Source organism: Panulirus ornatus, chromosome 4 (assembly GCF_036320965.1).
Source record: "Panulirus ornatus isolate Po-2019 chromosome 4, ASM3632096v1, whole genome shotgun sequence".
In the NCBI taxonomy this organism is placed as follows: domain Eukaryota; kingdom Metazoa; phylum Arthropoda; class Malacostraca; order Decapoda; family Palinuridae; genus Panulirus; species Panulirus ornatus.
Window position 1 is genome coordinate 42148451 of NC_092227.1, and position 12074 is coordinate 42160524.

The following is a 12074-nucleotide window of genomic DNA, read 5'->3' on the forward strand; positions in this document are numbered from 1 at the left end:
GTCCCTGAGCACTCAAAACCTTATTCTCCCTAATCCTTCCATTTCTAACCAGTCACCCTTTCTCCTTGTCCCCCCTCCACTTCTGACTCTTATATTCAAATTGTCAGCATCCCACTCATTCTCTCCTTATGTCCAAACTATTTTTGCATGTTCTCTTCTGCTCTCTCAGCCATTCTCTTCTTACTATGACACTTCTCTCTTGCCCTATCATTTCTTACTCAATCAACTCTTCCCAAACAACATATTGTCCATATTTCTGGCACATTCACCATACTTTATGCATTTATATTTATAGTCTTTGCCATGCACCTGTGAAGCACCATCAGGACTACTATACCATCAAACATTCTCATCTTTGCCCTCCCAGATAGTAATCTCTTTTTCTATACATTCCTCGATGCTCTAAGGACATTTGGCCCTTCGCCTACCCTATCCCCCCCTATGACTCTTCTCAGCTCCTATGGTTACATCTTCTGTCCTGTCCACTTCCAGGTATCTACAGCACTTTACCTACTCCAAGTTTTCTATGTTCACACTAACCCAAACTAACCTGTCCCTCTGCACTGCTAAACATTATAACCTCACTTGTATTCACATTTACTCTCAACTTTACTCCTTTCACACACACTGCCAAGCTCATATACCAACTTCTAGAGTTTCTCACCCAAATCTGCCACCAGCACCCTGTCATCAGCACACATCAACTGACTCACCTCCCAGGTCTTCCTACTCCTCAGCTGACTGCATACCATCTCCAGGTTTCAAGGCCCTTGCATTTATCTCCATCATCCCATCCATAAACAGATTAAACATCCATGGTGATATCACACATCCCTGCTTCAGACCCACCTCTACATGGAAATACTCTCCCTCCCCTCTTCTACTTGACACAAGTAAAGTCTACTTTCTTTATAGAAATCTCCCATTGCTTTTGGTAAGTTTCCTCCTTCACCATTTATTCCTAACATCTTTCACAAAGTCTCTCTGTCATCTATATCTCCAGATCCATTAATGCTACATATCTTCTCACACAAACCCTTCAGAGCAAACATCTAAATCCACACACCCTCTACCACTCCTGAAATTACTTTTTTTGAGATTGACTGAGAAAATGGTAGATGCAGACAGCTTACATAGATTTAAAGTGGTTGAGTGATAGCAGAGAAATGTTCAAGAGATAGGGCCACACAAGTGTAAAACTCCCTCCTGGTACAGTACAGATAGTTAATTACATTGTTCCTCCCCAATCTGATTTTCTTTTCATGCCACCGTCTTCTCAGTTACCGCTCATCCATACAACTTACCTGGTACATTAAACAGTTTGAGCATCTGTTTCCATCCCTTAAACATACTACCCATCTCCTCTTTCTTCTCATCCTGGTTACATTCAAGTACATTTAGGCACTAACCCTTAGCATTTTTTGCTCCTTCTGTTGTAAATTTTAAAGATTGAAATACTGGAAGAGGAGGGTTTCTAACACTCCACTCCTATTCCTCTTAGATGCTTTCTACAGCATGCAGGGAATACATGGGAAGTATCCTTTCTCTTTCATTTATTTTCCATGAAATCAATCATGACTGTGCAAGTGTGACTGAGAAAGGTACTGATGGTGTTGATTAATGTATGAGGTACAATATATCAAATAAGCAAAAATTATATTATGACATGTTAATGGTTTAATGTTACCTTGCTAAATATTTTGAAATGAGGGTGATTGTATATTAGGTAAGGTCAACAATCTTATGGACGTTTCAGGACATGCTGTCCGGTTTGTTGAAGACAGCAGAGACTCTGAAGGTAAAAGGCTTGGCAGAAGTATCAGGTGATCAGCCAGCAGCTCAAGTTGCCAACCCAATTCCGCCCATCTTACGGCTTGGTGTAAGTTTTTTATCTTTTTGTGCATTTCTACAATGTTTCCCTTTGATGAGGCAGTAGAGGAACTCATACGAACGATATTGTCACCATTCATAGAAGCTAAAACCATTGGTGCAAAACTTTGTACTTAGTTCTTATGTCATAGAATAAGTAATTACTTTTGGCCTCTCTCATTGTAATAAAAGGTTGTTCATGTACACTGTCCTCCTCAAACCCCAGTCTCCTCATATTCATATGCCAAAATTATTTTTATTTGCAGGTATTTCATATCTACAGTGATCTTATACACCCAAGTAGAGAATGCTGCTTGCATATGTGTGATGGTTCCTGTTTCACTTGTCAGCCAGATTGGAATTAAAAGTCTTCTGCCTTTTCCACTCCCTGCTGTCTCTTCTCTTTAACCATCATTTTCTCTCAGATATGATTTTGATACCCTTTCTTGGCTCAGAAGGTGTTAATTTGTCCATTGCTTTCATGCGCTTCTTCAAATGTCACAGCCACTAAGGCCTGGACCTGTGGTACATGCATCTGTTTTTCCCCAATTGCTTTTGCTTAAAGACTACCCCAATGAAGAGTGGCCAATTTGATATCTACTTTCTTCAGACTTGGAAATTGTGGAATTCTTATCATTCTTTCATCTTACCATCTCTCTGCAACACTCCCACATTTAAGAGCCAAGGAGCTTAAATTAATTTCTTCTGTTCTTTTACTTATGCACTTCTTTCTTCTAATCAGTTGGGATAGCCATGAATAAGGCATTTTTTTATGTGTTTTGTAGGTGACTTCTAAAAATAAACTTTGTAGTATTCATTCTCCCCTTTTTCCAGGAAATTATATATTCATTTTTATTTTTCTTCATTTTTTATGTTGAAAGATAGCATCTGGAATGGACAAAGAGTGGAATCATTTGCTTACATCCACTCTCTAGCTGGCATATATCATTCATCGATACCATATCCCCCCATCCATACCTAATCCCCATGCAGCTTTGTGTGATTTACCCTGCCTTTTTCATATGCCCAGGTTTAGCTCATTGGCAGAAAGTTAGCCTATGTGTATCACATTACTCCAGTTTGCTCATTCCCATGCTCACCTTACACCTTTTGGCATGTTGAAGGCCCCAAACAGTCAAAGCATCTTCCACTCCATCCTTCCAAATCCTTGGATTTCCCCCTTGTTTCCTACACTTTTGACATAAATGTCCTCCTAGTCAGCTTCTCACTCATCCTCTCCATATGTCCAAGCCATTTCAGTATACCCTCTTCAACTCTTTCATACATGCACTTCTAAGTACCACACCTTTCTCTTACCTTTTCCTCTCTTATTGGATAAATCTCCTCACACCACATTAATATCCTCAAACATTTCATGACCAATACTTCCATCGTTTGTAGTATTTATTTTTTGTGTAAGGCCCTCCCCTTGTATCCATGATGCAGTAAAAGTTACCCATCTTTGCCTTCACAGATCTTTCTTTCTGCATACTGTACTTCTCAAAGTGCCCAGGACCTTAACCCCTTTGTTCATTGTATGGATCACTTCAGCTCACATGGTTCTATCTGCTGTCATTTCTACTGTCTGTCGTAAAACACTTCACTTCATCCAGGTTCTCGCCATTCAAGCTCACACTCCAACCAGCTTGTCTCTCTCCATTGCTAAACTTATTAACCTTACTTTTATTCACATTAAGTCTCAGTTCTCTCCTTTCACACAATCTCCCAAACTCAAAAGCCAGCTTTTGCTGTTTCCACACAAATCTGCCACCAGAAGTGCATCATCAACAAGCAGCTGTTGACTCACCTCTCATCCCCACAACAGATTGCAAATGTACACCTCTCTCCAAGACCCTTACATTTACATCTGTAATAACCCCCATCTTTGAATAAACAGGTTAAACAGCCATAGTGACATCACACCCCACCCACAAACCCACCTGCAGCTGGAACCACTCTCCTTCCTTTTTCTTCCCCACACACACACCTTAATCTCTTCAAGTAACTTTCCACTCACATCATTTATTTGTAACACCTTACACAAATCATCATGTGCTTTCTTCAGATTCACAGATGCCACATACAAATCCTTCTGTTTCAAAGATTACTTCTCACATCATTCTTCAAAGCAAACACCTTATCCATACATCTTCCACTACTTCTAAAACCACATTGTTCCTCCCCAGTCTTGTGCTCTGTGCATGCCACCACCTTCCAGTACGCTTCACCAATACAACTACCAGGTACACTCAACAAATTTGTACCACTATAATGCAAACATTCTTTTTTTCCCCATTTGCTTTTATACAGGCAGAATGACTATATACAGATACTCTGCCAATCTTCAAGCACCTCATCTTGAGCCATGTATATGTTAACTGAATGATCAACAACACAGTCACCACCTTCCTTGAGAAATTCAATTACAATCCCATCCACTTCAGCTACTTCGCCACACTTCATCTCATGCAAGCTTTCACCTTTTCTCTTTTCACCAAACCACAACTCTCTTACTTTGCATATCTCCCCAGCCCGAACTCTCAACATCTGATACCTTAACATGTAACTCATTTAGCAGTCCTCCAGAATAGTTGCTCCATCTCTTCTTCCCTTCATCCATATCTGTTGTTACTTCCCCATCTTACATGGGTCTAATTATTAGCATTATTATATCATTGCTGTTAATCTTCATACTTTACAAGACTTCTTTCTCCTCTTGCATTTCTTACTTTGTTGTACTAATATTCTCCATTGTGAAAACACCTTCAGATTTATTGTTTGGTATCTTTCATATTTCATTGTCTTCTTAAAGGGTTCTTTTGCCTGGGCCTTCTAGCCTGATTAGTTGTTCTTTAACTGATAGCTTGATCTTGATGAACTTGTGGAAGAGTTCGGTGCTGTCTTTTGCTTTTTTCACAATGCTCTTCTCAAAGCTTCCTTGCTCCTCAATTTTTACCTTGCAGTGTGTGTACGTAATTATCTATTTCTCCCATACAGGAAGTGAGTTGTACAAATGTTTGCCCTCTGTCTCATGAATATTTGTTTCTATCTTACTAATTTTTTCTTTAATTTCTCAGTGCCATTTGCTTTTACCCTGTCTTCATTTATTTTATTCCTTTTATCCACCACTTTTATGCTATTAAAGTACTTCTTAACAGGTTTCTTGCTTGATTTCATCTTATATCCTCTGGTAAATATTTGTGTTTGTGTGTCTGTAAATATATGAATATGTTAAAGGATCTTGGTATGTATAAACGTACACACATAGACTTCTTGATTCGCTTATGTTGGAATTTATACCCCTCCCAGTTTTTATGTCCCCTATATTGTAAACTTTTCCAGGTTGTCCCCCATATCCCACGTTCTCAAGAAATGTTACAACATTCTCGGCAGGCTACTCTTCCCCAGATGACAGTACCCAACAGTTCTCCACTGACCACTGCCTTAAATGCACCCATGGTTACACCTCCAACCCTAGCGCCACTTGCTGCTCTGCTGAATCCAGATGTAAGTAAAATATTTGAATTTTTTCTTATTAGAAATCATGATTCTCTCTCTCTCTCTCTCTCTCTCTCTCTCTCTCTCTCTCTCTCTCTCTCTCTCTCATAAGGGAGCAAATGGGAACTTCAGTGAAGGGCGTAAATGGGGAGGTGATAACAAGTAGTGGTGATGTGAGAAGGAGATGGATGAGTATTTTGAAGGTTTGTTGAATGTGTCTGATGACAGAGTGGCAGATATAGGGTGTTTTGGTCGAGGTGGTGTGCAAAGTGAGAGGGTTAGGGAAAATGATTTGGTAAACAGAGAAGAGGTAGTAAAAGCTTTGCGGAAGATGAAAGCCGGCAAGGCAGCAGGTTTGGATGGTATTGCAGTGGAATTTATTAAAAAAGGGGGTGACTGTATTGTTGACTGGTTGGTAAGGTTATTTAATGTATGTATGACTCATGGTGAGGTGCCTGAGGATTGGCGGAATGCGTGCATAGTGCCATTGTACAAAGGCAAAGGGGATAAGAGTGAGTGCTCAAATTACAGAGGTATAAGTTTGTTGAGTATTCCTGGTAAATTATATGGGAGGGTATTGATTGAGAGGGTGAAGGCATGTACAGAGCATCAGATTGGGGAAGAGCAGTGCGGTTTCAGAAGTGGTAGAGGATGTGTGGATCAGGTGTTTGCTTTGAAGAATGTATGTGAGAAATACTTAGAAAAGCAAATGGATTTGTATGTAGCATTTATGGATCTGGAGAAGGCATATGATAGAGTTGATAGAGATGCTCTGTGGAAGGTATTAAGAATATATGGTGTGGGAGGCAAGTTGTTAGAAGCAGTGAAAAGTTTTTATCGAGGATGTAAGGCATGTGTACGTGTAGGAAGAGAGGAAAGTGATTGGTTCTCAGTGAATGTAGGTTTGCGGCAGGGGTGTGTGATGTCTCCATGGTTGTTTAATTTGTTTATGGATGGGGTTGTTAGGGAGGTAAATGCAAGAGTCCTGGAAAGAGGGGCAAGTATGAAGTCTGTTGGGGATGAGAGAGATTGGGAAGTGAGTCAGTTGTTGTTCGCTGATGATACAGCGCTGGTGGCTGATTCATGTGAGAAACTGCAGAAGCTGGTGACTGAGTTTGGTAAAGTGTGTGGAAGAAGAAAGTTAAGAGTAAATGTGAATAAGAGCAAGGTTATTAGGTACAGTAGGGTTGAGGGTCAAGTCAATTGGGAGGTGAGTTTGAATGGAGAAAAACTGGAGGAAGTGAAGTGTTGTAGATATCTGGGAGTGGATCTGGCAGCGGATGGAACCATGGAAGCGGAAGTGGATCATAGGGTGGGGGAGGGGGCGAAAATCCTGGGGGCCTTGAAGAATGTGTGGAAGTCGAGAACATTATCTCGGAAAGCAAAAATGGGTATGTTTGAAGGAATAGTGGTTCCAACAATGTTGTATGGTTGCGAGGCGTGGGCTATGGATAGAGTTGTGCGCAGGAGGATGGATGTGCTGGAAATGAGATGTTTGAGGACAATGTGTGGTGTGAGGTGGTTTGATCGAGTGAGTAACGTAAGGGTAAGAGAGATGTGTGGAAATAAAAAGAGCGTGGTTGAGAGAGCAGAAGAGGGTGTTTTGAAATGGTTTGGGCACATGGAGAGAATGAGTGACGAAAGATTGACCAAGAGGATATATGTGTCGGAGGTGGAGGGAACGAGGAGAAGAGGGAGACCAAATTGGAGGTGGAAAGATGGAGTGAAAAAGATTTTGTGTGATCGGGGCCTGAACATGCAGGAGGGTGAAAGGAGGGCAAGGAATAGAGTGAATTGGAGCGATGTGGTATACCGGGGTTGACGTGCTGTCAGTGGATTGAAGCAGGGCATGTGAAGCGTCTGGGGTAAACCATGGAAAGCTGTGTAGGTATGTATATTTGCGTGTGTAGACGTATGTATATACATGTGTATGGGGGGGGGTTGGGCCATTTTTTTCGTCTGTTTCCTTGCGCTACCTCGCAAACGCGGGAGACAGCGACAAATTATAAAAAAAAAAAAAAAAAAAAAAAAAATATATATATATATATACACATGTACATTCATACTTACTGCCTTCATCCATTCCTGTCTCCACCCCGCCACACATGAACTGGCACCCCCTGCCCCCACATGCACTTGTGGTAGCGCTAGGAAAAGACAAAAAAGGCCACATTCGTTTACACTCAGTCTCTAGCTGTCATGTGTAATGCACCGAAACCACAGCTCCTTTTCCATATCCAGGCCCCACAAAAGTTCCCTTGGTTTACCCCAGACACTTCACATGCCTTGGTCCAATCCATTGACAGCACATCAACCCGGCTATACCACATCGTTCCAATTCACTCTATTCCTTGCACGCCTTTCATCCTCCTGTATGTTCAGGCTCCGATCGCTCAAAATCTTTTTCAATCATCCTTCCACCTCCAATTTGGTCTCCCACTTCTCCTCGTTCCCTCCACCTCTGACACATGTAACCTCTTTGTCAATCTTTCCTCACTCATTCTCTCCATGTGACCAAACCGTTTCAATACACTCTCTTCTGCTCTCTCAACCACACTTTTTTATTACCACACATCTCTCTTACCCTATTATTACTTACTTGATCAAGCCACCTCACACCACATATTGTCCTCAAACATTTCATTTCCAACACATCCACCCTTCTCCACTCAACCCTATCTATAGCCCATGCCTCGCAACCATATAACATTGTTGGAACCACTATTCCGTTAAGCATACCCATTTTTATTCTCCAAGATAATGTTCTCGCCTGCCACACATTCTTCAGTGCTCCCAGAACCTTCACCCCCTCCCCCACCCTGTGACTCACTTCCACTTCCATGGTCCCATGTCCCATCCACTGCCAAATACACCACCTAAGACACTTCACTTCCTCCAGTTTTTCTCCATTCAAACTTTCCTCCGAATTTACTTGTCCCTCAACCCTATGAACCTAATAACCTTGTTTTATTCACATTTACTCTCAGCTTTTTTCTGTCACACATTTTACCGAACTCAGTCACCAACCTCTGCAGTTTCTTACCCAAATCAGCCACCAGCACTGTATCATCAATGAACAACAACTGGCTCACTTTCCAAGCCCTCATATCCACAACAGACTGCATACTTGCCCCTCTCTCCAAAGCCCTTGCATTCACCTCCCTAACAAACCCATCCATAAACAAATTAAACAACCACGGAGACATCACAAACCCCTGCTGCAAAAGGATACTCACTGGAAACCAATTACTTTCCTCTCTTCCTACTTGTACACATGCCTTACATCCTCGATAAAAACTTTTCATTGCTTCAAGCAACTTACCTCCCTCACCATAGACTCTTAATAGCTTCCACAGAGCATCTCTATTAACTCTATCATATGCTTTCTCCAGAACCATAAATGTTACATACAAATCCATTTGTTTTTATAAGTATTTCTGGCATACATTCTTCAAAGCAAACACCTGATCCACACATCCTCTACCACTTCTGAAACCACACTGCTTTTCCCCAATCTGGTGATCTGTACATGCCTTTACCTTCTCAATCAATACCCTCCCATGGTGCTCTGTACATGTCTTTAGCCTCTCAATCAATACCCTCCCATATAATTTCTCTGGAATACTCAACAAACTTATACCTTTGAAATTTGAACACTCAACTTTATCCCCTTTGCCTTTGTACATTGGCACTATGCATGCATTCCACCAATCCTCAGGCACTTCACCATGAACCATACATGCATTGAATATCCTCACCAACCAGTCAACAACACAATCATCCCCTTTATTAATAAATTCCACTGCAATACCATCCAAACCTGCCGCCTTGCCAGCTTTCATCTTCCACAAAGCTTTCACTACCTCTTCTCTGTATACCAAATCATTCTCCTTAACCCTCTCACTTCGCACACCACCTCGACCAAAACACCCTATATCTGTCGCTCTGTCATCAAACACACTCAACAAACCTTCAAAATACTTACTGCATCTCCCTATCACTTCACCACTACTTTTAATTACCTCGCCATTTGCCCCCTTCACTGATGTTCCCATTTGTTCTCTTGTCTTATGCACTTTATTTACCTCCTTCCAAAACATCTTTTTGTTCTCCCTAAAATTTAATGATACTGTCTCACCATAACTCTCATTTACCCTTTTTTTCACCTCATGCACCTTTCTCTTGACCTCTTGCCTCTCTTTTATACATCTCCGAGTCATTTCCACTATTTCCCTGCAAAAATTGTCCAAATGCCTCTCTCTTCTCGTTCACTAACAATCTTCATCATCCCACCACTCACTACCCTTTCTAATCTGCCCACCTCCCAACTTTCTCATGCCAAAGGCATCTTTTGTGCAAGCCATCACTGCTTCCCAAAAAACATCCCATTCCTCCCCCACTTCCCTTACTTCCTTTTCTCTCACCTTTTTCCATTCTCCACTGAAAGTCTCTTGGTACTTCTTCACACAAGTGTCCTTCCCAAGCTCACTTACTCTCACCACTCTCTTCACACCAACATTCTCTCTTCTTTTCTGAAAACCTCTACATATCTTCACCTTCGCCTCCACAAGATAATGATCAGACATCCCTCCAGTTGCCCCTCTCGGCACATTAACATCCAAAAGTCTCTTTTATGTGCTTATCAATTAATACATTATCCAATGATACTCTCTGGCCATTTCTCCTACTTTTTTTTTTTTTTTTTTTTTTTTATACTTTGTCGCTGTCTCCCGCGTTTGCGAGGTAGCGCAAGGAAACAGACGAAAGAAATGGCCCCCCCCCCCCCATACACATGTACATACACACGTCCACACACGCAAATATACATACCTACACAGCTTTCCATGGTTTACCCCAGACGCTTCACATGCCTTGCTTCAATCCACTGACAGCACGTCAACCCCTGTATACCACATGACTCCAATTCACTCTATTTCTTGCCCTCCTTTCACCCTCCTGCATGTTCAGGCCCCGATCACACAAAATCTTTTTCACTCCATCTTTCCACCTCCAATTTGGTCTCCCTCTTCTCCTCGTTCCCTCCACCTCCGACACATATATCCTCTTGGTCAATCTCTCCTCACTCATTCTCTCCATGTGCCCAAACCATTTCAAAACACCCTCTTCTGCTCTCTCAACCACGCTCTTTTTATTTCCACACATCTCTCTTACCCTTACGTTACTTACTCGATCAAACCACCTCACACCACACATTGTCCTCAAACATCTCATTTCCAGCACATCCATCCTCCTGCGCACATCTCTATCCATAGCCCACGCCTCGCAACCATACAACATTGTTGGAACCACTATTCCTTCAAACATACCCATTTTTGCTTTCCGAGATAGTGTTCTCGACTTCCACACATTTTTCAAGGCTCCCAAAATTTTCGCCCCCTCCCCCACCCTATGATCCACTTCCGCTTCCATGGTTCCATCCGCTGACAGATCCACTCCCAGATATCTAAAACACTTCACTTCCTCCAGTTTTTCTCCATTCAAACTCACCTCCCAATTGACTTGACCCTCACCCCTACTGTACCTAATAACCTACTTACGTACGTATACTTATGTATATCTCTCTTTTTAAACCAGGTATACCCAATCACGAGTCCTTTTTCAGCACAAAAATCTAGAAGCTCTTCACCATTTCCATTTACAGCACTGAATACCCCATGTACACCGATTACACCCTCAACTGCTAAATTACTCACCTTTGCATTCAAATCACCCAGTCTCGTGCATCAAAGCTGCTAACACACTCACTCAGCTGCTCCCAAAACACTTGCCTCTCATGATTTTTCTTCTCATGACCAGGTGCATATGCACCAATAATCACCCATCTCTCTCCATCCACTTTCAGTTTTACCCATATCTATCTAGAGTTTACTTTCTTAGGAAGGAGTAGCAATAATCCTGAAGCAGGACTTGTGGCAGTATGTGAAGAAAGTATGTAAGAAAGTAAACTCTAGATTGATATGGGTAAAACTGAAAGTGGATGGAGAGAGATGGGTGATTATTGGTGCATATGCACCTGGTCATGAGAAGAAAGATCATGAGAGGCTTGAAGGTATAATTAGTGTGCACGTGGTGTTCAGTGTTGTAAATGGAAATGGTGAAGAGCTTGTAGATTTGTGTTCTGAAAAAGGACTGATGATTGGGAATACCTGGTTTGAAAAGAGAGATATACATAGATATATGTATGTAAGTAGGAGAGATGGCCAGAGAGCATTATTGGAATACATGTTAATCGATAGGTGCATGAAAGAGAGACTTTTGGATGTTAATGTGCTGAGAGGGGCAACTGGAGGTATGTCTGATCTTTATCTTTTGGAGGCAAAAGTGAAGATATATAGAGAATTCAGAAAAGAAGAGAGAATGTTGGTGTGAAGAGAGTGGTGAGAGTAAGTGAGCTTGAAAAGGAGACTTGTGTGAGGAAGTAACAGGAGAGATTGAGTGCAGAATGGAAGAAGGTGAGGGCAAATGATGTAAGGGGAATGGGGGGAGGGGGATGGGATGTATTGAGGGAAGCAGTGATGGCTTGCATAAAAGATGCTTGTGGCATGAGAAAGGTGGGAGGTAGGCAGATTAGAAAGGGTAGTGAGTGGTGGGATGAAGAAGTAAGATTGTTAGTGAAAGAGAAGAGAGAAGCATTTGGACAATTTCTGCAGGGAAGTAGTGCGAATGACTGGGAGATAAAAGAGAGG

General features: G+C 41.7%; 1 protein-coding gene across 7 annotated transcripts in view; it reads left to right on the plus strand.

The window, feature by feature from the left end:
• The window catches only part of LOC139766013 (uncharacterized), a 342092-nt gene that overhangs the window by 264159 nt on the left and 65859 nt on the right, over positions 1 to 12074 (plus strand). For 6 of the 7 annotated variants that reach the window (XM_071694147.1, XM_071694102.1, XM_071694130.1 and 3 more), the window contains 2 exons: positions 1757 to 1879; positions 5212 to 5376. In XM_071694147.1, the coding sequence (XP_071550248.1) occupies positions 1757 to 1879; positions 5212 to 5376 (288 nt within the window). The remainder of the gene's footprint in view (positions 1 to 1756; positions 1880 to 5211; positions 5377 to 12074) is intronic. The other variant, XM_071694122.1, reaches the window with a different exon arrangement.